The sequence below is a fragment of the Betta splendens genome, chromosome 6 (assembly GCF_900634795.4).
Source record: "Betta splendens chromosome 6, fBetSpl5.4, whole genome shotgun sequence".
NCBI classification, from domain to species: domain Eukaryota; kingdom Metazoa; phylum Chordata; class Actinopteri; order Anabantiformes; family Osphronemidae; genus Betta; species Betta splendens.
The window spans coordinates 12,258,124-12,283,134 of NC_040886.2; the positions used below are offsets into that span (position 1 = coordinate 12,258,124).

At 51.6% G+C, this 25,011-nt stretch overlaps 1 protein-coding gene and 1 long non-coding RNA gene across 2 annotated transcripts; both read left to right on the plus strand.

Annotated features, from left to right (window-relative positions):
* Window positions 1–901: 901 nt before the first annotated feature.
* Window positions 902–23,429, plus strand: otud7a (OTU deubiquitinase 7A). The gene is given in 14 exon segments (XM_029153813.3): window positions 902–1,061; window positions 9,031–9,160; window positions 10,579–10,732; window positions 11,828–12,013; window positions 12,092–12,310; window positions 12,905–13,006; window positions 13,376–13,503; window positions 13,978–14,090; window positions 15,017–15,144; window positions 15,224–15,373; window positions 19,416–19,530; window positions 19,946–20,030; window positions 20,322–21,234; window positions 21,237–23,429. Coding segments are annotated over 12 exon segments (2,856 nt in total). The 5' UTR covers window positions 902–1,061; window positions 9,031–9,160; window positions 10,579–10,647; the 3' UTR covers window positions 21,869–23,429.
* LOC129604236 (uncharacterized) lies at window positions 14,097–14,870 on the plus strand. Its single transcript, XR_008694950.1, has 2 exons — window positions 14,097–14,267; window positions 14,372–14,870. It is a non-coding gene; the product is annotated as an uncharacterized LOC129604236 (long non-coding RNA).
* Window positions 23,430–25,011: the final 1,582 nt, after the last annotated feature.

The following is a 25,011-nucleotide window of genomic DNA, read 5'->3' on the forward strand; positions in this document are numbered from 1 at the left end:
TCTTAAGTCCCCAGTCCTGCTTTTTTCTTGGACCTAAACCGCTGGCTCTATAAAGTAGCTATTCAGATGAGCTCATACAATAGACTGTTGTGAAGTTGAATATATATATATATATATATATATATATATATATATATATATATATATATATATATATATATATATATATATATATATATATATGAAGTTGAATATATATATATATATATATATATATTCAACTTCACAACAGTCTATTGTATGAGCTCATCTGAATAGCTACTTTATAGAGCCAGCGGTTTAGGTCCAAGAAAAAAGCAGGACTGGGGACTTAAGAACTCCATCCAAGTGTTTTATTGAAAGCATTAATACAATTAATATTAATACTTGACCAATTATTAGGTTATAAACATAGATGATGATTAATTTTCTACTGACTGACTTAGAAGACACAAACAATCAGACCAACTTAGTACAAAAGTGTATAAATTGGGATAAAATAATATTTCATCATCATACTTCATCAAAAACACAAAGAAACACATTTTGTGCTTTTGTAAAGCAGAAGGACAACAATTCTAACCAACTGTGACTATGAGCAGATAATTCAGGAGCCCTATATTGTTTTTTTTTTCCTGTTGTTGTATTTTTCTGTTTTAATTACATTTTTAAAGGCCTACATAAAAGGCACCTGTAGATTCGAAGAATGTTTAGTGAATTTTTGGAAACTTCTTTTCATGAAGAAACCTAAAGACTTCTCCAGTAAAATATAGTCAGAGAAGAAGAAGGAGTTGTTTTGGGGGAAAATCAGGCTGGAGTGTTGTGTTTTTGATTTGACACAGCGCCCCCTGGCGGCTGGTGGCTGGACTCGTTTCCGAGGGCGTGGGTCAAAAAAAAAACTCCGTCGGCTGACGTCACACGCCGGAGGGGGGCGTGGCCTTGTTCTGCTGCAGCGGAGAAATATGACATGGGGCTGAGCGACACAGAGGGAGAGAGGGAGACAGCCTGATCGGAATTAGCGGCTCGCCGGAGGTCTGGACCCGAAACCGTTACGATGGGCAGCAATGACTGAACGCAGAACGGTAGGACGCGCCGCCGCTTTGGCTTTGCCGCACAGGCGCCGCAGCGGGCCGATCCGCGGCTCGTCTGGCGGTGAGAACACAATGGGCAGCCGCTGCAGACAGGTGCACCTGCCTTTATGCGAGTACGTGCCTCGATGCGCTCAACTTCGGGCTCCGTGCGGTGCCTGCGCGTTCCTTTTCCTCCGGGTCGACGGCCCAGGGAATCGAGGCCACGGCATCTCATCGACGTTAGCTGGAGTCTGGCAGTGGAATAGCTGTGAACGTGGATGTGGGCTCCAGCCTGTGCTTAGTCACAGACCTTTGTGGTGTGGGAACAGGCAGCAGCGATGCAATACATGCATGTGACACAGATGAGCGATGCTGTGATGGGAGATAATCCCACAACAAATAGCAAATTAGCCTTTGGTGGGTATGAAGCCTGGGCAGTGTTAATGATGAGTGTGTGGTCGCGGGCCAGATGGACGTGAGCGTCGCTGGTGGTGGATGCACAGGCCTGACAGCTGTGCCTCCTCTGCTGGAGCCCAGCGCTCTCACCTTTGGACGTATGATCTGAGACGCAGCAACACCTCCACGATCTGCCGAAGGTTCAGATGCAGACACGGACACGCTGCCTTCCATTGTGGGCCCGGTTCACAGTCAGCGCCCGTAAAGACTGTGAATCATTTCTGATAGTACGTTCAAAGACAAACACCGTAAAACCCTGTAATGTAACATGAACGTCAGCGTATGTTTGACCTGGGTACGACTCTAGTGGCAAAACTCTCCCTCAGCTCATTTGTATTAGATTTACACCACACGACTTGTTTCTCTTCAACTTCTACAGACCCCCCCAACACACACACACACACACACACACACACACACTCTTCACTCTACCCCCGTCTGGCGTCTTCACTCAGTCTGATGTGGAGACCGTTCACGGAGCAGGGCCCGTGGGCCGGGCCGGGCCGGGCCAGCTCCACAGAGGGCTCCGGTGCAGCGGGGCACTGGGGAGTGGGCGCTTGGCACCTGATCAGTTACCACAGTGAACTGTGTTCCTGTCACAGGCGTTTAGCTGCAGGGAGGCAGAGCAGAGATGACGGCCACTGTTGAAGTCAGCTGGGCTTTCGTGTCACTGTGGCAGCGTCACTGTGCCTCTCTGACATTGTTTTGCAGGCAATACCTGCTCCAAATACATTATTGAAGAGTTATTCACTTTTAGTGTACAATATGTAGCAGATGGGTGATATTATTTGTGTCTCACATTTAAGGATCAAGTTGTTGAATCCAGTTAACAAGAGTAAAACCTGCTGGTTTATAACATAATTGATGTTCGATGTGTAGACACTTTCCGTATTTGTTCATTTAAATCAAATTGTTTATTTATGAATAATGAATTCTGCCCTGTGAGCTAAACGTGCACATGTGATCATAGTGATGTAAATCTGTGATCAGACGATGTCTCTGTGTTCGTTGGAGCAGTTGGTCGCGTGGCGCTTAACGAGGCCGTTAACGCAGCAGATCCGTCGGCTGCTGCCAGGATCAACAGGTTGTGTTTGTGTTGGTCACACCTGGTGACGCCGTCGGTGCCTGGGGTCGGCGCTGCGCTCGGGCGCCGCGTCCTGCGTGTGTTTGTGCTGCTTCACCCGGAGCTGTCTCCTCCCCCCCGACGCGACCCAGCGGGAACAGACGGCCTGCCTCCAACCAGCGAGGGAGCAGGGCCCAAATCTAACAGAACACAGCTCGTCTTCATTCATTGGGGGAAAGGGTTCAGGCCTCTTCTCTCACACGCCCAGCAGGATATGATGGACATGAGTGGAGCTCCTTAGATGAAATGCAGATCGGACGCCGCCCGTGCATCAGGGCGCTTCAGCTCATTGTGTTTGTCACTGGTTGTCCTTAAATGCTCTGGTTTGTGTCACTGTCACTGGTCGTTCTCTCATCTGGCTCCGTATGAAACATCACATCTCATCACTGTACAAAACCCATTCATGAAGCGTTGGTCCCGGGGAGAGACTGTCTTCAAATGTCATCTTCAGTCTGTCCTTATCTGGTGAGATGAGGACCAGATAGCGCTGCAGTCAGACATTACATTCATTCATATTTGTACACACAGTTCTGTACATTTAGGGCTAATTCACCGAGGTCTGCTCTGATTATTCAGCCTGTGGCTGCGTTGCTCCTGCTGCTTTTTAATCCCATGCTCTCTCATTGCTCGCTCCCCCCACCTACACACTGTACTTTTTCACCCATGGGGTCTGACCCCAGTGTAAGGTCGCCGACTCTCTGGAAACGGGAAATTTTACCTACTGGGTTATAAAAAAGTAGTAGTACCCAGTACTACAGGTTCCTTGAATGTCTGTCAGACTGCACTACAAGCATTGGAAAGTGTTATGTATTATTATTATTATTATTATTATTATTATTATTATTATTATTATTATTATTATTATTATTATTATTATTATTATTATTATTATTATTATTATTATTATTTATTGATGATGATGATGATGATAATGATGATGATGATGATGATGATAATAATTTGTAGTCGCTAAAAATGAAGAATGATTTTTTACAAAGAATAATCTTTAAATCTTTAAATTGAGGTTGAATAAAGATTGGTTTTAAAGATTTGAACCAATGAAACCTGCTACAGTAGAAACCAGTTTGTAGATATTAGTATTAAAGACTAAAAGTTATTATGTGCACAACAAATACACAAAGAGCATGATGAGCATAACACTGTGGTCACAACCAGAGACTGAGGCTGTACAAAATCAAAAAATGTCATCAGGAGCGGAATCGACTTAAAATGAGCCAATTAAAGCTTTAATACTGAATAATAAAAGCCAAATCCTGAAATGAATCAAACCCGATTATTTGGCACATCGGTGAGTCACACATCTGTCTAAGTCTTTCTGTCAGGGAAACGTCGGCTTGACTCATTAAATGATGGTTAATCATCAATCAACTGTCAGTTAGTGACAGTGGCCTGAGCGTGACACATCCTCCTTCCACAGCGCTCCCACACCCACTGCCCACTCACGGGGCGTGTCTGAGGCGTCACGGGACAGAAACAAGCTTCATGCTCCTGTGGGGGCTCACGATGGGACACATGCAGCCGCCACCTGCTGCACAAAGGGCCTCCAGCCGAGCCACACACACCGCTGGGCCCGAAGCTCAGGAAGCGGTCGAACGCCGGGTCTCTCAGTGTGTGTGCGAGTGTCAGAGTACGCGAGGAAGCGGTGCGACAACGCACGTCCGTCCTCAGCTTCTGTTTGGAGCGTCTGGGCAACCACACGGCTGAACGAAGCGCTCAGGTTGAGCAGTTAGAGCTACTGTCGCCTCACAGCGCGGACGAAGAGTTTAGAGTTTCCTCCCTCAGTGGAGTTTCTGTTGAGGTAATACAGGTCGTGTTTTGGAGGATACACCGGTACTGTAGCTGCTCCCCTGGTTTTATTACGTCATCTCTAAGTCATATTTCCGATCAGAAGCCCGTGGACAGGCTCGTATTTACCCCAGTCAGGCCACATGTAGGTTAGTGGAAGCCACAAATTTATTCTGTGTGTTCATCACTTGAGACGACAGTCGCGCTCCCTGAGCACAAACTCAAATAGCAAACACCAGCTGGCCTCAGCATCTTTTATCCGACGTGGGATCAGAAGGTAAATATTTAGGCAGCGAGCGGGTCTCACTCGCCTTCATCTATATTTCCTGTGTCTCATGTTAAGTTATCCTGGCTGCAGCTCCATGCCGGATGCGGCTGAGTGGAGCATCAGGGCCCGCAGGCTCACGGCGGATGGTTCTGTGGAGGGAGGAGCGCAGGCGCTGACATTTCAGGGGGTCGCGATCTTGTTCTGTGCCCTTCAGCGGCCACGTCTTTGCTTTGGAGGCGAGCGAGTTCCGTCGCTCCTCGTGGAACCATAAGAACCCAGACGTTCAGTCAGCTCGTCTCATGCCGGCGCGGGTGCGTCTGCAGTCGGACCCGACCGGCTCGTGGCCGCGGACGGCGGCGTCCCTCATCTCCCGCTGCCTCAAATATTAATGTGACGATGCATTTAGTGCAAATTGACAACAGCCCCCCTGCTGTGCCGCACATGCTGCGCCGGCACTGTGCAGCGCAGCGGCCAGATGCGATGTGACATTATTGCTTCCAGCAGCATCTTTCCCACAGCACGAGAGGAGCCGCAGCACAGGAGCTGGGGTTTGGGAGTTCGGGGATCATGGGGGGGGGGGTTCCAGAGGTCAGGAGTCTCAGTCAGACTGTGGCCGGACAGCTCGATGTTTGACTGACACGCGGCGCCACCCTCTCCGCCGCGTCTCTGTGGATACTTCCATCCGCTCGTCTCTGGAAGTGGGACAGTGGGAGGCTGATTTGTGCGGCGCACCGCTGCATTCAGGGCCAGTCCCACCGGTGAGTGGAGCGTCATGCAGGGATGAGGATGGAGCCTGGAGGGAGCTGGAGCCCTGATTGAACCTGGACATAAGCTCACATGCATGCACATGCATGCATGCATGCATCAGCCCAGCCCCCGCACACGCTCGGCGCCGGTGCAGTTCTGGCTGCAGGACCGAGACCGGTTGAACAGCGAGCGGTGCTTCCGCTCTGCATTAAAATTCTCTGATTGAATCCGGCGCTGGGGCTTTTGAAAAAGGGGCAGCGCTCGGTTTATAGTTCGATGAGACATCTTCCATTACACGAGCTCGCCGTGCTGCTTAAGTGGGCCGGCGTTTCCATGCACGCTAATGGATGGTGTTGATTATGCAGAACTGATGCAGGGTGGAAATGATCTGTTTGCCTGGAATCGCACTCATTTGTTCCCCTGTAACGTTTTCCACTGCTGCACTGCTCCTGCTTCTGGCTGAGTGAAATCCATCGACGGGACATGAAGCTGTCTGGTTTCCACCGTGTAGTGTATCATGCATTGTTGACGGAGCCGCCCCCCCCCCCCGAACATAACTGAGAGGGTGGCTTGACATTTTGCTGCGTGCAGGCATGTGAACAGTGGATGACGAATGAATGCCATCCTTTATTAGCTGTCGCCTGTGTTTTGCAGCCCTTTGTGGAGGCACTCGCTCCGTTACAGTAGCTGTGGGATCGGAGAACGCATGGAGGGCGCGTGCAGCATCTCGCTTCATGCGGGGGGGGGGGGGGGGGGGGGGCTAGGGTGTTTATCTTCCAGTGTCGACCAGCAGTTTCAGCCTGTCGGTGCGTGGCCCTGCTGACTGACTCCCTGGCGTTGAAGCTGCACTCGGCCCCACACACACGCAGCTGATGTAAGTTCTACTCCCCGCTCGCCTCCAGGAATCCAAAATATTTCGTCCGGCAGAGGAGAGATCGACGCTTTGAGGTTTTAAGGAACTTCGAGCGTGTTTCACCGTCGGGTCTCAGGTCCAACGGGTGGTTGTACTGGTCTCATACTGGTTGTTATTCTGGAGCTCAGGTTTCTGTGGGCCGCCTGAGACGCCGTGGAGCTGTGAAATGAGCTCACCCTCCACAGGCATCAAGTCAGTCTCTCTGATCAACTGCTTTATTTATAAAGGCTGTTTCCTCACTTTTTATTCACGGCAACAAGCTGACAGAAACCTGTGGGACGGCATTTCACGCTGACGCAGATAAATAAAGTGATTTAGTCAAGGTCGATATCAATAAATATAACTGAGACATAGAAAAGGACTAGCTTTTCTTAATAAGGTATTATTTTTTGTAAAATGTTATCTGATGGACTTACAGTGAAGCAGAATGGAATATTAGCATGAGCGGCTCAGTAAATCAGACGCAGCAGCGACAGCTTTATTGAAAGTCGGATAGAAAACATAAATTATACGACAATTGGAACGCAATGAAGACAAATTAACGAGGCCTGTGGAGGAGAGAGTTCCCATTCGCAGCCACGGGGTCGTGGACGGTCGCAGCTGAAGTCGAATAGAAACAGGCCTGTGACAGACCTGTGTCTGTGAATGTGATGATCAGAGCGCTGCTCATCTCGGAGCGGAGGATTTGCTGCCCCGGCGTTTTTCCAGTGATGAAGGAGACGTGGTGCTGAGAGGAGAGTGTAAGTGTTTGTACAGTATGTTCACCTCCCACCTGCTTTGTCTCTGCCATGCGTGTGGGCGATCATCGCTCACTATGGAGACAATCACCTCGGCTGTAACTCATCCTATTATGGTAACATGTGCATGTGTACATCACGGAAAGCTGCTCACGCGTTTGAGGGTGGGACGCCGCGAGCCCAGTAGAGGAGGAAACTGTGCAGCCCGACCTCGAGTCGAGGCCGCATTGTTTTGTAGTTGTTTCACACTTTCTCAACAGCCAGCTGAGAGTAGTACCGCGTCTGACGGCAGTAAGCTATAGCGGAATAAACAGGAAGCTGCTGTAAAGTATTCACAGATGAGACGTGCTGTAGTTCTGGTTGGAGGAGAATAGGATTAAAACCTGTAAACCGAGCATAGTGGTGTGTGATGTCATAATATCATTATTATTATTAGATTACATTAAAGAAGTGTTAGATGTCTGCTCCTCGCCTCTTTAATTATTCAATTAATTGTGGGTGAAAGTGCTTCAGCATCTAAAGAGAAAGTAGCTGGTTGCGCCATCGCAGCCGCCCCTGTGGTCCCGAGACCACAGGACGGAAGGATGAGCATCACCTGCTCATCTCTGACCCAGATCTGCGGCGCTGCCCGGGCTGCACTCTGACTAATTACGAGGTGAAAATGTGCACTCATGTGCTTCTCGTATATTTTGCTGCTCTCCGGTGTTCCTGTGAACTCCATTGGGGGATTTACGGCCCCAGACTCGCTGCGCCCCAAGTCGGGTCTGGTTCAGAGGAGCCCACGGTGCTGGGACGGCATAACCTGGGGCCAGAACACGGCCGGGACCCTCCTGGTGGTTCCGGTGCTGAGGTTGAATGGTTCAAATGTACAGTAGAACGTGTTCAACCGCGATTTCTCTGCTGAAGCTCAGAGTCACAATGAAACAAAGGGAAATGATTTTTTTTTTGATCCAGCACCAGTCACCAGTTCTTCTGTAATGACTGTTTGACCAGATGCGGCTTCTATTTTAGAACTTAATTATTTTTCAACACAAGTAATCTCACTCACACTCGAGGAAAATATGAGTCATGTGTGATATCTCCCATGTAACGTCTCCTAAATGTAACAAGCGGGTGCAGCATCAACAGCTCAAATCATCGTCTGACATCCGCAGGCCACGCAACTAAAGGGTAAATCCGCTCATTTCAACATTTGAACCTTGCTCAGCAGCTAAATGATGCATGACACCGAGGAGTATTTCAGTCCCACTTAGCAGGGCCTTGACACAAGCTCCTCAGCAGCACTTTCCGGCGCTGCTGAAAGGGTGGAGACAGGCGTCGGCTGGTGCGAAGGGACGGCCGGCGGTCCAGAGTTTCCGCTGCGGCTGCTGTTTCCGCGCACGTCGGGCTAAAGAATCACACCTCCACCTGCGGCGTCACGCGGGCCCGGCGCGTCGGCGCTCCGTGACGCGCGGGCCGGGCCCGCGGGGCTGGCGCTGCACTTTTGCTGTGCCGCGATGCCCACACCTGCATCTCAGCGTGAGGAGCCGGGGACAAAAAAAGGACGGGGATTATGCGTGGAAGCAGATACTGTGAGTTCAGAGAGAGGAACGAGGGGTGAGGCTGATTCACTGCGATTTCGCAGCAGCTGACAGGTGTTATTACACACATCGCAAGGCAGAGCGATGCCCGCGGAGGTTCTGGAGGTACTAGAGCGTGACATCGGGTGACGCTGTTTCATAAAACAGTGGATGTGAAACCATAACCTTGGTGCTCCGTTATCAATCAGTAATCGGTCATAATGAAAGGAAACTTCGAGAAGAGCAGTCGGATGCGCAGTCACTGGCTGTAAAGTGGAGGCTTTGGGGCTGATTTGGGCTCAGTATAGTCACAGATCCAGAGCTCAGGGCCGTGAGTTTGTGTGACGTTCGGTGTCTGTGTGTTTTTTTCAGGGTTCTCGTCGTCCCCAGCGTCTTCCTCTCCTCTGCTGCCTCTGAAGCCATGGACTAGCGCCGCGCCGGGTCCAGACAGTTCTGTGGTCGTCCGATGGCTTCTCAACCACCCGCAGCCCAAATACAGAAAGTAGGTTTGGGTCGCGTTCTGACCAACAGTAACATACAGATGTTCATATGCCGAATGTTGATACCCACTCATCTACTGCTCCCAGTAAGTACTGATGTGACCCGACATGCAGATGACCGCACCGTGTCATAATGCCCCTGTTTCCTGTGAATCCCGGCCTATTACTGTATATGTGACACATACCTGCGCTGTGTGATTATTGTAATTGTGATTCACAGGAAACCAAAGAGTTCCAGTTCCCTCTGGCCCACGCGGTTTCGCGTTCTGATTAAAATACCCCCACTGACGGAAGTGTAAACATCTTCTTAAAGGAACGTGACCTCGTGACCTCCCTGAACACGCCGGCCGTCCTGGAGCTCACCTGGGCTTAGATTGTGTCTGCAGTAACGCACATGTAACCCGATGCAAATGGCTGACAGTAACTAGGTCAGCTTAAGTGCAGCTTTAGCTCCTTAATAATGCATATCATACAGTTGTTGGATCTTGAACAGGGAGGTTTTCCTCAGCTGTCTCATTTTGAAGAGATAACATCATGGTCATTTAATCAGGTGCCACGACTTCTGTTCATACTTTTCATACATTAGTTAATATTCTGCAGACTCAGATCCAGGAAGTAGAGTTTCCAAAGTAGGCCCAGCTCCCTGCGCTGAGCGCTGCCTGATGCTCACCGCCGTGGGCAGCTCACACGCGCTCCCCGGGTCCGAGTCACCAACCTGAGCAGATTTCAAACCTCCGGTCCGCACAAGGAGCCCCGGTGTCGGCCGCGAACCTGTGGGTGTGCGTTTCTTCACTGGCGATGCTCCGAGCGCCGCGTCTCCAGCTCCCACACAGGAATGAGAGCTATTCATTCACTCCATCTGCCGAGGGAGTGGGCCGCGCGTCTTAGAAGTGTTGCTCATGACCTGAGGAGGCAGCGCTTGCTGATCATTAGAGCCCCCGGTGCTCCAGAGCCACGGTGGAAACGGTCCACCCAGCTGTGGAACTCGCTGTGCACTGATGTGGTTTGAGGTGGTGGATCGTACTCGAACCCACGGCGGAAACCCGAGTGAGGAGTGAGGTTGTTGTGCTCGTGGGCAGTGGGCCAGAGGCTGTGCAGGTCGGCAGGTGTGTCCTGGATGCGAACCGTGGCCGCGCTGTTGACTTTGCTTTGCTGCGTATTATGTTATGACTGTTTGCGCGTTGGGAGGAGCGCTGGAAGTCTATTCACAGCACTATGACCTATCAGCTCTGTGAAGCATTACACAACGGTGCAAGTAGTCTGAGTGGCTGGGATTAAAATAAGAGAGAGGGGAAGTCCAGTGGCTGCTTCCTCACTGCGAGTGAGTGCTGCTTTTTTTTTTTTAATTGCTACTGAAAGGCATTGACTGTGGAGCGGTGCGTTCAAGGCCTGATCCGTTTCCCTGTGCTTTCTTCTCCAGATGAGAACGTGAAGGCTGGCGTCCACCAAGGCCACCGCTGCACCGTGGGCAGCGCACACACATGATCACATGACTCTGGACATGGACGCGGTCCTGTCAGACTTTGTTCGGTCCACGGGGGCGGAACCGGGTCTGGCAAGAGACCTGCTGGAAGGTAAGCGAGCGCCGAGGCACCGCGGGACAGCGCCGGGGCCGGAGGGCCGTCAGCCACGCTGGGAGTTGAAAGGGATGCGGGTTTTTAGGCAGTACAGCCGGAACAATAGAAATGTGCGCTCCAGCATCGGGTTCAGCCGCAGTGAGGAGTGCAGTGAGTGCGGTTTAGTGTCGTTTATGGGAGGAAAACCTGCGCCGTCCTCGTCCTCATAGAGAGTCAGCATCTGGTTGTCCCAGCGTGTGTATAATGCAGCCTGTGTCTAGTCTGATAGAAGACTTCAAGTGTTCGGTGTCTGTCTCTCCCTCCCACTCAGCCCTTTCTAATTGTGCTTTGGAGCTAAGCCACAGGGGCATGTGAGTGTCACACCAAACAAGAACCTGCACTCAGACAGACGGACTTGGGACGGGATGTCCTACTTCTGCTGCTTTGTTCTGGTTTCAGCGTGGTTCCCAGACCTGCTGCCGTGTTAACCTGTGGTCTGGTTGAGGGTGGCGGTGGTGACAGTGTGGCATGTGGTGCTTCCCTCTAGAGGCCACCTTGGGTATTACACCACTAAATGTGCCTTTATAGAGAGTTCTGTCTATTTTTAACAACAAATAAAAGAGCTGAAATATTTTCTATGCAGTAATCGTAATGATAATATTATTATACCTTTAATAGCCATGCATTGTGTGCTCATGGCCCACCCGCTGAAAGCCATAGAGCCCAATTAAATTTGCATCGATTGGCATAAGAGACAGTTATTAGTGGTGCCAGGTATCATGTTCAGACTGCTGAGATTTGTCTGGAAGCAGGGAGAGGAAGGACCAGTTCCTCCAGGAGTCCATTAGCAACACTGTCTCGCTGAGTCTCTGACTTTTATGAAGACTGTTTAGCAGATTGCTACAGATGTAACACTGTGTCTCTTAAACCTGGAGCTCAAAGGAGACGAGTGCGTTTATGTCTCACATCAGAACATATCTGTGTCTCATCACTTTCTCATTTTTGTGGCACCACCTGAACTTATGATGCAACACGTTTCTGTCTTAAAGATTATATGTCCAGCTAATGATCAATGTATCGCTGTAACTTCTAGCGTCTGTTCATGTGCCGCAGGTAAAAACTGGGACCTCAGCGCTGCTCTGAATGACTATGAGGAGCTCAGGCAGGTCCACACTGCCAACCTGCCGCAGGTCTTCAACGAGGGCCGCTACTACAAGCAGCCAGAGACGCGTGACACGCCCACCCACGTCAACAAGATCGACAGGCCGTGTGCACAGAAGCAGGAGGACAACACGCAAGGTGGCGCCGGCCTCCGCAGCCCTGCATTCCGTCCGCTTCCGCTCGCCCCCCGCTCACCCGTTCCCGTCCTCTCCGCAGAGAAGCGTCTGTCCCGCGGGATCTCCCACGCCAGCTCCGCCATCGTCTCGCTGGCGCGGCTGCAGGTGGCCAACGAGTGCACCAGCGAGCAGTTCCCCCTGGAGATGCCCATCTACACATTCCAGCTGCCGGACCTCAGCGTGTACAGCGAGGACTTCAGGAGCTTCATAGAGAGAGATCTGATAGAGCAGTCCACCATGATGGCTCTGGAGCAGGCTGGTGAGGGCTACAGCACACAATGAGGCATCACATGCATCACAGAGACTGAGACGCAGTAGGTCGACCGGAAGCGACTAATTCAAAAAGCATCCTGGGCCCTAAAGGATTCATGTCCCAGCTGAAGCTTTGAACTAAATGAGAGAAAGTAGTAAGTGAAGGTCACTCACACAGAGACTAAAGCCTCTCCTATTCCTGTTTAACCGCCTGACAATGGCTGATCAAGGGTATTAGGTCACTATTAACACATACTGTACATAAGATGGAATCTGTCTGAATCCTCTCTAAGATAACGTGAATAAAAGCATCTGCTGTGAGACGCTCCCGTAGCTAAATAGTCCTCGCAATAAACCCACTCTTGAATTTCTATTATTAATAAATGAGTTTTCTGTTCATTTATTTTTCATTTTTTCTGCGTCCTGCTCCAGTTAGATTCTCAGCCATCAATGAAGTAAAGATCTGTCTCAATGCTTTGGGCTTTTTCCAGATTCTTTTCTCGCAGGTTAAGAATCAGAGGCTGTTCACCCGTAAAACCTGATGACGCATTTCAGACTGTAGAATACAATCAGACCCCCTTTTTCTTTTCTGTGTGTGCAGGTCGTCTGAACTGGTGGTCCACCATGTGCACCAGCTGTAAGAAGCTGCTTCCTCTGGCCACCACAGGGGACGGGAACTGCCTACTGCACGCTGCCTCTTTAGGTGAACGCCTTCAAATATTCAACGTTGCATTTAGCGCGAGGCGTCACTTTCACGTTTCCCAGCACTCTGAGCAGCGGTACAGTAGCAGTGCTGCTCCTCAGCTGCTGGATCCAGGACAGGGAGGGAGGCGGCTGACCTGTAGGTTGCAGGAAAATGTCAGGGTTTGCAGGGTTAAAGGGATGACGGTGCGTTCAGGTGCCGGCGGACTATCCGATGCGAGGACTGCAGGAGCCACAGAGACTTAGAGGCACCAGAGCTTATGTAATCTGCTCTGACTGAGACCATGTGATACCGTAGATGCTGAAAGACACATTTAGTCATATTCAGATCATTTATGCGGTAACAGCGCTGTGTGTCTGTGTTGAGCAGGCATGTGGGGCTTCCACGACAGAGACCTGATGCTGAGGAAATCCTTGTACACCATGATGAAGAGCGGAGCGGAGAAGGATGCTCTGAAGAGGAGGTGGAGGTGGCAGCAAACGCAGCAGAACAAGGAGGTGGGGAGAGAGTCCCTCGTCACGCGCTGCTCCTCTAATGGCGCCTTGTTAAGTCCCTATGAGCGAGTCAAAGGACGCTTTACGCCACTTCTAGTAGCAGGCGCTGATCTTACAGTGATGTGCATTAATAGTGCCGCTGCTAATACTGTCAAATCCGCTACACTTCCTCGCTTGATGTTCACGGATTAAAGTATTTGCTGATCTATTAGGAAGAATGGTGTGGCTCAGGCAGAGAAGTAGTCCAGATGCTCATGGTTTAAAATACCCAAGTGGCCCCGTCATCTGAGACACGGGGACCTTTGCTCCACGCCGTCCTGGTTTTCCTATATGTTTGACTGCATGTCCTGGATTGTGTTTGTTGTGTGTGTGTGTGTGTGTGTGTGTGTGTGTGTGTGTGTGTGTGTGTGTGTGTGTGTGTGTGTGTGTGTGTGTGTGTGTGTGTGTGTGTGTGTGTGTGTGTGTGTGCGTGTGCAGTCGGGCCTGGTGTACACCGAGGAGGAGTGGGAGCGCGAGTGGAACGAACTCCTGAAGCTGGCCTCCAGCGAGCCTCGCACTCACCTCAGCAAGAACGGCAACACCAGCGGAGGGTGAGCTGCTCCACACGAACGCGCCTGGATTAGTCGGAGGAATTGACCGTTCGGGGGGTTTCAGCGTTGCTGGGGCTCACGCGTGAGACTCTGCCATCTGCTGGCCGCCTTCAGACTCTCGGCCACGTTCCGCTCCTGAGGTGATGCGAGCCGCCTCTTCCTCTTGCATAAACAAGCGTAAGAGTCGGCTCCGCTCTCATGCTACAGAGGCAGGTTGGAAAATGACTCTGGTTTCCTCCTCCCACACACAGAAACCTTGTGGTTTCTTTGTTTCCATTTAGACTCAGATAAACATACTGTACGTGCTCTCTCGTGCGCTCGCCACCTCATCTGATGGGGAACACGAGCGACGCAGACAACCCAACGTGAAGCACGGCTGCCGCACAGAACGCTTCCACAGCTGATGATGAGTTTCACCCATTGTTTTCCTGCTAATTAGCGTCATTTACTGAGTGAGCCTGGTAGTTTGAGCCTCTCATTGAGTGTGACTGTAATGCAGTAATCAGGTAAGGGATGTTTGACGGTCCTGCTGTGAGATGAGGCCCTAAACAGGATGAGTGGGAATCGCATATTAAGAGGCTCTTTATTAGAGTGAATTTGTCAGCGTTGCTGTTTGTGCGTCTGACAACATCCTCCGGTTCCCTGGCGTCTTTGGAGCCTCAGCTCTGTCTCTCCCATCCTCTCTCTCCTCCATTCAGCTGCATGTACGCTATAGACAGATGGACGACTACGCACCGTGGCAGGCCGCTCTGTTGAAGGCAGCCAAAGGGCAAAATAGGCCCGAGTGGATCAGATTACATTACACAGACGCGTACATTTACAGATACAGCTGCAGATGTTTTCATATCACTCAGTACCCATTCAAGAGGCTGCAGCCGCATCCCATGATCCCCCAGTTTTAGATGTGATTTCCTTTCTCTCTCCAGGGTGGATAACTCAGAGGACCCGGTCTATGAGAGCCTGGAGGAGTTCCATGTGTTTGTGCTGGCCCATGTGTTGCGCAGGCCCATCGTGGTGGTGGCTGACACAATGCTCAGAGACTCGGGAGGAGAAGGTAGGCAGAGCGCACGCAGCCGCCGCAGGATGAGCCCAGACAGCGGCGGGCGCTGAACGTGTGGGTGTCTGACTTCCAGCCTTCGCTCCCATCCCGTTCGGAGGGCTCTACCTGCCCCTGGAGGTGCCCCCGAGCCGCTGCCACTGCTCTCCTCTGGTCCTGGCCTACGATCAGGCTCACTTCTCTGCGCTGGTGTCCATGGAGCAGAGAGACCAGCAGCGGGAGCAAGGTAAGCAGCCGTGCTCGCGCCCAGAGCTGCTCTGCAGACTCGGATGGAGCGTGTCACACTTCTCACAGACGTGGCTGCTGGTTGAATTCCTCACGTTAGAGTCGGTGGGCCTTTGCACGCGTGGGCCCTTTTCACAGGAAGCGTATGGACCGTGTTACAGGAAGTTGTGTGGCCCTGTTTTGCCCACTCAGATTAATCCTGGCATGACATTCCTTTAATGGACAAATGGAGTGGATCTCCTGGACGACCAGTCTCAGTCGCTCCTCTGTTTCTGACTCAGTGGGTGGAACTCGCTTGTCATTTGCTGTGGGCAGGCGGCCAGCGGCTCCGCTTTTCACTGTGGCCTTTTTTTTTTTTTCCTCGGTTGTGCAAAGTGTCTTTCCTCCACCGTCGTCATCCTCGTGCTCCTTTTTCTCTCCCGTGTGTTTTCTATAGTTTCTATTCTCGGCCCCATAAACACCAACCCAGCTATTAAGTCGGGCTGCGACGGCTGCAGACTCGCACACAGACGGATGATTACTAACCAGCCATTCGTGCCCTGGAGTCATTCCCTTTAATACCAGCAGCACACCAGATACCCCCCCCCCCCCCCTTACGCCGCCGCCTCCGCCGCCGAGGTTCCGCTTTCGTCCACCAGATGGTGCATATGCGCAGAGAACCTACTGTTGCTCTATCGCCACTGCATGACTGCACTTTCTCATTCTGGTACACTGTGTCCTGCGATAGGATCGGCAAACGTTGTGTCTGCAGTCTCCCTCCAGGATGTTATAAAACACTCTGCGGGTCACGTGATGCGCATTGTGACACGCTAACGAGACAAATCTGCGCCGCTCCTATTGTGTTGTTGCACGTCATGCTTTTTTATGAGGAGGTCCTTCTTATTATCTCAAGAAAAAAGCTTCGCCGCCGCTCCGGCTTGTACGGACAAACAGAGCTCTGGCATTTAGGGCGGGGCCCCGTCGACCCCTGCGCCCTCACCACATGGCCACATGAGGGCAAGGTCCTGGGCTGCAGGGTCCCCGACACGCCAGCCCCCTCTCCTGACAGTCGCACCACTGTGTGGATGTGCTCTCACTTTCCCCCGGCGCAGCGGAGAGCATCCGAGGGGTTATTGGCCCCGTGTGTGTTCAGGTGCCAGCGGCTGGGTTGGAATACTGGCTCTTTCTTCGGGGCCTCTGTGTGGAAGCTTATAGCCGAGTCCCTCCCCGTAACCTGATTCTGAATCACCCTGACACATCACGCTACCGCCGGGCTGCTGAGGCCAGAGGTTGTTGCTAGGGTTCGAAACCTTCCTTGGTTTCAGTTTCTTATTGTCTGAACGCATCCCAGTAGAACAGGTAAGTGGTTCTGGCGTCCGTTGTTTTGAGCCCACCGTCGCCCACCCGCCGCGCGGTAACGACTGCTCTCCCAGTCGATGCCGCCGCCGCTGCAGCCGTGTCCTTTATCAGCGTGTTTGTGCTCCTGTGGTTCCACGTGGTGCGAGTGGAGCTTGACCTCTGGAAAACTCCGGTGCTATTTCCAGCTCTGGTCCCAACGCCGACACGCTTCCAAGTTTTCTTTGGCGTCCCGTCGTTAGAATGAACTAAATGGTCGTCTTATGCGCGAAGACCACCCAACGTACAGCGGCAGCCTTCTGTCGTCACCCAGCTCTGAGCAGGTTTCACTTCTTCTTAAGACACTCAGTGCGTTGCGTCCTGTGCAGTCAGCAAAATAAAACCACACAGCCTCATTTGTTGTGGATTAATGTGTTCATTCAAATCTGATCCAATCGCCACGTTCTGCTGTTAAAAGCTGTGTTATGGAGGCTTGCTGGCTTGTTTACATGCATGACCCGTGTTTACTCTGGTGAATTGGGCCCTTTAAATCTGCAGCTGCACAGTGACCAATGTCAGGAATTCAAATTTGTGCGTTTTCCAGACAGTACAAATTGTTCTTGAATCACAAAACAGAGGAAACATTGGCTCAGTGTTTTCTGCTCTGAATCAAAGCTTGTCCTGGGTGACTTTGTCCTGACGGGCGCAGAGGAGGGAGAAACCACTCTCATGCTCCTCCCATAACACTAACACAAGGCATGTTAAACAGCACTTCAGCTGATTCTAGTAATATTGCGAGTAAATGCTTACAAGTCTCATTTCCAACAGCGGTTACCTCATATTACAGCGAGCCGTCCGTCCCTTTCCCTGCATCTGCGCACGCCCTCCAGTCAAAACGCAGACTAAGCAGCACGAGGCGGCCACGGCGCTGAGTGCACAGCTTCCATACCGCGGCGGGCTGTGACGTCATCCACCCATGAGCTCCGAGAACCGGTCATTCGGGGACAACACAAAAAGGCCGCCAGCGAGGAGAGTAAATACATTATGGCACACGCCACACGGCCCCACAGAGCTCAGCTGCCAGCGTTGAACTTCTGAACCTGGCCCCGTCCCAAGTGGGAACAACGGCGCACACTGCGCTCAGGAGCGGGGGTGAGAGCAGGACAGCTGTGCCGAGGGAGCCAGAACGCCACCTCGCAGGCCGGCGCTGCCTGGGGCGCGACCCGCGTGGGAACTGGGCGGGAGCTGCTCCTCTGTCTTCTGTCTGTGTGTTTTTGTGATCCCTCTCTTTTTTTTTCCTGTGCTGTTTTTGGAAAGGAACGCCGCGTTTCTCCAACTTTCCAGTGCTGCCGTCAAGTAGCATCATTTGTTTGACTGTACAACAATTTGCTGGGATGCTGGAAGGATGTTTAGGGCAGATTTATGGACAGGACTAGTTTGTCGGCTGCGATGCTGCACATATATTCACTCAGCTGATTAATGACGTGTGCTTAGCAACACACGGCCTCATCAGGAGCACAGGAGGGGCGGTTAGCTGTTGGTGTCTGTGTTACAGTGAGGCCCGTAGAGCAGAGCAGCCTGTTGGCAGTGGAGGAGCTGATGAGCCGGGGAGGAGAGCGTAACCTCCATCTGGAGCTGACAGCGGTAGCTGGGACGCGCGCGGCCTCGCCAGCCGGCGTCGCTCTCGCCTCACGCGGACCGCAGCACCTGCGCCGCGGCCCGGTGGCTGCGACGCAGGCCTCCCTCAACGCTCATGGTCGCCCACAACCGCGTGCGCCGCACCCCCGGCTCCCACCGGGGCCCCGCTGGGCGTGTGCCTCGCGTTCAGGGTGTAGCGATTGCTGCTGAAAACCGCTTCCTGCTCGTAGGTCGGCGATGGTATCAGGATGGAGGATGAATGAAATGATTTTAGCGCCGCTGCTCGTATCCGGTGCTACCGCCGTGTCCGGTTGCACTCTATTATTAAAGCCGCCATCAGCTCAGTGTAGATTTAGCCAACTCCGTCACCACGTTAGTCGGATTAGTTCGAAGATGTTCCATCTTCCCATTTTCTAAGGTGCAGTTAAACTTTTATCACAGCCTGGGTCCTGTTTTTGTTTTTGTCCAGTCGTGCTCTCGGTAATCACACCGCCGCAGTCGCCATAGCAATAGCAGTGGCCTGGGGATTAGGTGACATCTCTAAAAAGAAGCCGGCCGAGCCGAGGAACACGAACAGCCAGGCGGCTTTTATGCAGCATTATATAAAGCAAATCCCTCTTGAGTGAAGCACCAGGCAACAGCGGGGAAGAAAAACAACTCTGTAATGGAAGAAACCTCCAGCGGGCGGAACCGGGCTAAGGGTGAGCGGCCATCTGCCTCGACCGGCTGGGGTGATGAGAGGGAGAGAGACCATATCACAGTAGCATATAATAATAAAAAACCTAAACATCACCAACTGTCCGTCATTCAGATGTGAATGCACTGCTCAGAGGACCGGGGCCTGGTTTGACCAGCCACAGCTGAAGCCCGTCTCTGTGTGGATGAGTCTGGGTGACTGACACTCGCTGGTCGCTGGTCTCCTGCTGGGAGGCCTCTAGAATAATTAAAGTGGCGTCATTTTAATGTGCCATTACGGCCTCACGTCAGCTGTGACACCCTATAGGCCTTGTGGGAGAGCGTCGGCGTGCAGTCTGGCCTCCGCTGGGTAAAGCTAGGCCAAACTAACCTTGGGATAATCTCTTCTCCTCCAGCTGTTATCCCCCTGACGGACTCGGAGCACAAGCTGCTGGCGCTCCACTTCGCCGTGGACCCCGGCAGGGAGTGGGAGTGGGGGAGGGACGACAACGACAACGCCAAGCTAGCCAAGTGAGTCCCGCGCAGCGCGTCGCTGCAGTCCTGCAGGCGACCCACGGGGCTGGAAGTGGGGGATTTACCGCCGATTATGGGCTCTGGGATCAGGTCGCTTCAAAGCGTGAGCAGAGAGAGAGAACTAATTGTGAGTCACGTCAGTCGGGCGGAGGGTTTCCCAGCAATGGCCTCACTAAAGCAGCAACACCCTCCCTGGGTTTAGCACAGAGTTTACCTTTCACATTCTTGCCAGTCAGGAGGTGAGCTTATCGTCGAACAAAGAGAGAGACAGGATGTTCCCACCACTGCTCCATTATTTACGTAGAACGTATGCAGCTGGTTTCATGCTTTTTAATCTTTCGAATCAGTATCTTTCAGAAATGTCATACTAGACCATAACATAATGTCTCTGTGTGAACTTCTCCTCCCACAGTCTCATCTTGTCCCTGGAGGCCAAACTGAACCTGCTGCACAACTACATGAATGTAACATGGATCCGAATTCCATCTGAAACAAGGGTAACGTTTTCTTGCACACGTGGGTCTCGTTTATCGGGGCTAATTTAATTCTGGAGAGAACGCTCCATTCCAGATGTGCTTGCAACCGCAGAGACCAATCAATCAGTTCTGTTTAGAGACCGAGTGCAGTGAGCTCAGGCATTTAGATCTGTACAGACTTGGTTTGTTTTAGACTGGAAATCTTCTCCACTAATTGATATTGACTCATCCCTTTGTTGAATATATTATAATAGAAATGTCCCTGTGACCTTTGTGTTGGTGCTGTGTTGACCCCAGTGTGTCTCTGTGCAGGCTCCCCTGGCTCAGCCAGAGTCTCCAACGGCCTCTGCAGGTGAGGATGTCCAGTCTCTGGCAGAGTCCATGGACTCCGACCGCGAGTCCGTCGGCAGCAACTCCAACGTCAACGCCAGCAAGCCCAGCAAAGAGAAGGACAAAGACAAGCAGCGCAAGGACAAAGACAAGGGCCGAGCGGATTCTGTAGCCAACAAGCTGGGCAGCTTCAGCAAAACCCTGGGAATCAAGCTGAAGAAGAACATGGGGGGTCTGGGCGGCCTCGTCCACGGCAAAATGAACAAATCTAACTCTGGCTCAGGTCGTAATGGGGAGAATGGAGGGGAAAAGGCAAAGAAGAAAGAATCCAAGACAACCAAGGGAAGTAAGGAGGAGTCGGGCCAGTCGACCAGCTCCACCTCCTCTGAGAAGGCCACTAGTCCCTCCCCTACAGACAGAGACAGACCCTCCAGCTCCTCCCCCACTGAGAGACAGGACAGTGCGGGGAGAGTCTCGGGTGAGAAAACCCTGGAAAACTGGAAATACAGCACCGATGTCAAGCTCAGCCTCAACATTCTGCGGGCGGCCATGCAAGGGGAGCGCAAGTTCATCTTCGCGGGCCTCCTGCTCACCAGCCATCGACACCAGTTCCACGAGGAGATGATCAGCTATTACCTGTCCAACGCCCAGGAGCGCTTCAGCCAGGAGCAGGAGCAGAAGAGGAAGGAGGCGGAGAAGAAGCCGCCCGCCCCCAGCGAGGCGCCTGCAAAGAAGCCCCCCGAGCACGAGAGTGTCTTCCAGAGGGACCGATCGGACAGCTCGCCCCCCGAGAGCTGCTCCCCCGTCCTGCCCCACCACACCTACAATCACAGCCCGCAGCCCCTGCTGGGGCTCAAGGCGCAGGGCAGGAACAGCCCCACGCCCGCGGCCCCTCTTGTCCCCCCCCCCCTATGACCCCGCCCACTGCCGCCCACCAAGCCCCGCCCCCTGCGCCCTACTCCTCCCCCAGCATTGGTGCTAAGAGACTCGGGCCTGTTCCTGTGTCTGCCCACTACAGCCATACACCGCCCATCCAGCGGCACAGCGTCATTCACTTACAAGATGTCAACACGCAGTCCTCCATCTTCCAAGACGACCCCTATAAACCCGTGGTGGGCACCCTAAAGACATGCGCCACCTACCCCCAGCAGAACCGCACACTCTCGTCCCAGAGCTACAGCCCCGCCCGCCTGTCGGGGGTCCGCACTGTTAACACCATAGACGCCCTGTCCTACAACATGCCCGGCGAGCAAAAGTCCCACACATACACCAACGGGTTCGACGCGGGAGACATTCAAGACTGCCTGGAGTTCGCCGACGAGGACAACTCGTCCCACACCTGGCTCAACCAAGATAAAACCAAAGGGCGGAGCGCTGGAAGCCCTTTGTACTGCTTTCAGCAGCGCCGCTGCAAGAAGGAGAACTGCTCCTTCTACGGCAGGCCGGAGACAGACAACTTCTGCTCCTACTGCTACAGGGAGGAGCTGAAGCGCAGGGAGAGGGAGGGCAAAGCGCAGAGGCCCGCGTAGGGGGCCGGGGGGGAGCGCCACCATCCGCACTCTGCGTTCAGAATCAGAGGATGGCAAACATTTTTCCTATTTTGTTGAAGAATGCTCTCGTATTCCCGTCACTCTTCCCTGGTTGGTGAAGGTTATGGCTTTATGACGAGGGAAGCCAAACTCGAACCAGTGAGCAGCTTTGGCCAGACATCGCGCTGTTTAGTTTCCTGTCTCGTTGAATTTAGCCTTTTACTTGTTTTAGAGTAAAAGTCATCTACGTGTGATGTAACTTTCCGTATGTGAAGGGAAAAGTTCTTTATTTTTCGAAAGTACAAAATACTTACATCTCATCAGGAGGGAACATTTTAGACCTTTTAATCAGTTTGAATGCAATACCTCTGCTTGGTTCTTTAAAATCTCTGTGGAAATTTGTAGTTGTTTTGCAATCGAAACAAATTCAAAGGGAGATTAAATATTAGACTTAAAGCAATAAATTGGTGATTTTTGCTACACCCTCTCCCACCTTTGTCTATGCACCAATATTATAGTTAGTGTGGGTTAACTGTGTCTTGTAAATTGTAAAGGATTGTCACGGTGTGCTTTTGTAAACGAATTTGAACTACAGGAATTAAAATGTGTAAGCATCATAGACCGTAATGTTGGGTTAGGATGAAATGTAAGTGTTTCATTTGTTCAGTGTCTTGTTTAAACCACAGTGCAGGATCGCACTGTGCCAGAATCGGACTCATGATCGCGTCTCGCGTGTTTTGGCCATAGTCGACCACCTGAAGACAATAAGCACTGCCAAATTGGCCTCCGTAATATATTAAGACTCCAAAAGTTCCCGGTTGCTTTAGAGGCAGACGCTCAGCGTCGCGGATCCGACCAGTCGCCTCTCAAATATGCAGTGTTTATAGTGTGTTTCTCCAAGCTGCCTGTTAACTACTCTATTCGGTAATTGTGTTAGTTGAGATGCATTGTGGGTAGTGAGAGCAGGCTGATGCGTATTAGTGTGATTACGTGTCTGTCCCCCCCCACCCACACACACACACACAATAAACAACACAATGTGCAGTCATGCTGTTAGCACTATGTGGTGACCTGCAGTATAGATGTGTCACCGGTCCAGTGTGAGATTATCTGTCCTTCTTCCATATAGAGGCCGTTAAAGAAGCACCTGCTGCTAAGAGCACCTCAAGCCTTTGTGATCATCAGTGCTTTAACCAATCAGTGGGTTTCGCGAAGCCCTGGGCCTCCAAGTGCTTTCTGCTCATTCGACTTCTGTAAAGACGCAGTGTTTGTGTTGCTGTTTGTTCTGGTGATGCTTGGATAATGTACCATGCTGTCCTTAACCAAGTGTGTCCTGGCCAAGGATGTCCACTGCTCCCTCGGTTTGCTCTTGCCTTTCCCTCCTCCACACACTGCAGTGTTGCTCCTCTTCGTTTCTATGTGACCAGTTCATGGACTCTCACCATGTTAGGACTGTAAGATATGATTTTGTATTCCTTTAAGAGTTTTACACTAATTTAAATTATTGATTTGCACATTAGGTACAGATGTAAATATGAAAAAAATAGTCTATTGTTACAAACATGTTGTGTCTGTGTCATTTTTCTTGAGCTCTAGAAATATTATTAGCCTGTGTGTGAGAATAACAGTGCAGTTCATGTACGTGACCCATGGAAAACCAGGTTGGCTTTTTGAATGAGTCCAACAAAAAGGAATGGGGGGAAAATGTTCCCACATGAATCCATCCGAGGTGAGAGTTGAAATTCCTGGGAGCGATCTGCCAAGTGGGGCAGCATTCCTGCCTGATACTGTAGCTGTAACTGTCCTTCCCCATGAGAAACTGGAAAAAAACGCAGCGAGGTTTGCGTAACGACGATCCGGTGCAGCGAGGACGACTTCTGTGCAGACGAATGGGAACTTTGAGAGCCCGAATAGCTTCAATCATCTCAAAGCACGGGCGCGTTAACCTGCTAAGATGACACACAGAGTAAACATCCCTCTTTAAAAGGTGAGGAGCGGAACGACAGTCTGTCTGAAACAGATGATCAAAGCTCACGGGGTTTAACAGAACTGTCAGTTACACACATCACAGTCTAAGACCAAGCTGTTGAGTTAAAACGGGAGCTGGGGTGAAGTGAAGCCGTGCTGGTGCACAGAGCAGCCGAGTCGGTGGAGTGAGTGGTTCTGAGGCTCGTGACCTGTTGTCCCGTGGGTCCGGTCAGGGCTGTGGACCCGCGGCTAATAATATAACCTGGCTTTGTTGAGCCTTGTGAGATGAATTACATCTCCGTGTGATGCCTACTGTTAACCACACAATGGCCCATGAAGGGCCTCTTCCTTCACAGCAATGGATCCCGAGCTCCTCCACAACAAGAACAGAACGCGAGAGAGTGCATTGTTTTCTTTCTTGGATCCCGCTTTTCTCAGAATTTCCTTCCAATTTCCTTACGAAGCAACAAAGAACTCTATCAGACACGCAGCAGCCACTTGGCAGCCGCTCGTCCCCTCGCACAGAATCCAAGTTGTCAAAATCACTCAATTCCATTCTGACCAAGGCTCATTTTGAGCCACGTTTTATTTCCCTTTCAAATTCATCTACATCCGTGCTTGCATAATTAGAAGCCATTAGAGTTAACATAACACAATGCCTCATAAATATTGTCTTTTATGTCAAGCTGTTGTCTCATTAATATTGTGAAATTGAAATGCGGGGAGCTAACGAATATGCATGGCTTTATTAAGTGAATCTTTAGATCCTTTTTGCCCAGCGCTCATAAATTATTCCTATCAATTAGAGACTAAGGCCCATTATCAGAGAGTGTTTACAGGTCGGCGGCTGATGCCTCTGCTGCACCAGACCTACCCACTTCCCACCCCCACGTCCACAGCTAAGCCTTGTTCTCAGCCAGTGCCAGTCTCCATATCTGAGCTCATCCCACCCGCTCAGCCGGATCCCTGCCATGCACCGCCCTGGAGAGTGGGTGGCATCACAGGCCCCTCAGCCTGCCTTCTGGGGCCTGGCGTGGAGGAAGGACACACACACACACACACGCACACACACACGCACACACACACACGCACACGCACACACGCACGCACGCACGCACACATACACACACACACACACACACACACACACACACACACACGCACACACACACCCC